The sequence below is a fragment of the Desmodus rotundus genome, chromosome 3 (genome assembly GCF_022682495.2).
Source record: "Desmodus rotundus isolate HL8 chromosome 3, HLdesRot8A.1, whole genome shotgun sequence".
In the NCBI taxonomy this organism is placed as follows: Eukaryota; Metazoa; Chordata; class Mammalia; order Chiroptera; family Phyllostomidae; genus Desmodus; species Desmodus rotundus.
In genome coordinates this window covers 110,953,701-110,955,211 of record NC_071389.1, presented here as the reverse complement: position 1 = coordinate 110,955,211, position 1,511 = coordinate 110,953,701, and the positions used below count along the sequence as shown (strand labels likewise).

The 1,511-nt window shown below is 43.2% G+C and overlaps 1 protein-coding gene across 1 annotated transcript; it reads right to left on the bottom strand.

The window, feature by feature from the left end:
- Positions 1-906: 906 nt before the first annotated feature.
- LOC112306379 (large ribosomal subunit protein eL36-like) lies at positions 907-1,511 on the bottom strand. Its single transcript, XM_045193088.3, has 2 exons — positions 1,475-1,511; positions 907-1,230 (listed from the first exon to the last, which is right to left on the bottom strand). Exons 1-2 carry the CDS (start codon positions 1,509-1,511, stop codon positions 908-910), a joined length of 360 nt encoding a protein of 119 aa, XP_045049023.2. The 3' UTR covers position 907.

Genomic DNA, 1,511 nt, shown 5'->3' with positions numbered 1-1,511 from the left:
ATCAAAGAAACAGGGCTCGAAAGAAACTGGACACAATGGGAAAAGAACAATAACTTTCTGGAGTTAAAGAGAAAAGGTGTGATTTTCTTCCCGTGACAAGGGAGGGCAGAGTAGTCTGTGTATGGGTTGGGGGTGGTTGGGGGGCCGGGGGCCAGGGGCCAGGGGCCAGGGACTATAGAATACATCCTGATAGGAAGGAGAGGCTTCTCATTAGGTTTTAAAAATATTCTTTAGGTCTGATGAACTTTTCAGTGAAAGTAACATTTTTCTTGCCATTTCATTTCTCACCTCTTTCCTAAGAAGTTTATATTTCATCTCACCCGCCAGCACTAGCCCAAATAAACACAGTGCTAGAGCCGGGCTTGTTAGTATTTTTCTTGCCTTCCAGCTGCTCCCTCACCCTCCACTGCCACGCTTCCGGAGTTAAACTGTAGCATGGTAGTTATAAATAATGGGCTTTAGAATCCTAAGAGCCTGAGTTCAAGTTTTGGCTCTACCATTTTCTAGTTATGTGACCTTAAGGAAGTCATTTAATTATCTCTAAGACTGTGTTTCTCATCTTTAGAGGGTAAAATGGGATGGTGCATGTAGGGCACTTAGCACAATGCCTGGCATGTTGAAGTTCTTAATAAACATTAGTAATGGTGATGGTCGATGGTATTAATATTCTTTGTCATAAGTTTTATTTAAGACCTTAGGTTTACAGAATTTAGGTTAATTATCCTGCCTGAAACGAAACACAGAACAAGAGTCAGCAAAGTTTTCAGTAACACCTATGGTTCCTGAGTGTAATATCCCTACACTTTGCACAGCAAGGTCAAGTACTTGGAGTGCAATAGTCAGGGAGCAAACCATAATCTTTCTTTTTTTTTTTCTGAACAGGTTTTATTACATGAGAGGATGGGGCTCAGTCCTTCTTGGCTGCCGCCTTCCTTATGGCTACAAGGACGTTGCTCAGCTCCTCTCTCTTCCTCTTGGCACGGTTGTGTGTCCCCACCCTTTTCTTGATGAACTTCAGGGCCCTTTTGTCCTTAGAGACCTTGAGCTGCTCAATGGCACGCCGCTCATAGGGGGCAAAGCCACACACCTCTCGGATCATGTCCCTCATGAACTTGGTGTGCTTGGTGAGGCGCCCGCGGCGGCAGCTGTGCCTCTGCTTGCTCAGGTTCTTTGTCACTTTGTGGCCTTTGTTGAGGCCCACGGTCATGGGGTAGCGGAGAGCCCTGGCTGCTGTTCCTCAATGGGGCCGCGGCGGAAGGACTCCATAATCTTAAAAAAAAAAAAAAACCCACAAAACAACTTTTTATTTTAATGTTAGAATTACAGAAATGTTGTAAAAATAGTACAGTTTCCATATATCCTATACTCAGCTTCCCCTAATGTTAACATTTACATAATGACAGTACAATTGTCAGAACCAGGAAGTTCATGTTGACTGAGTACTATTAAACTAAAGACTTTATTTAAGTTTTACCAGTTTTCACACTAGTGTCCCTTTTCTGTTCTAGCAT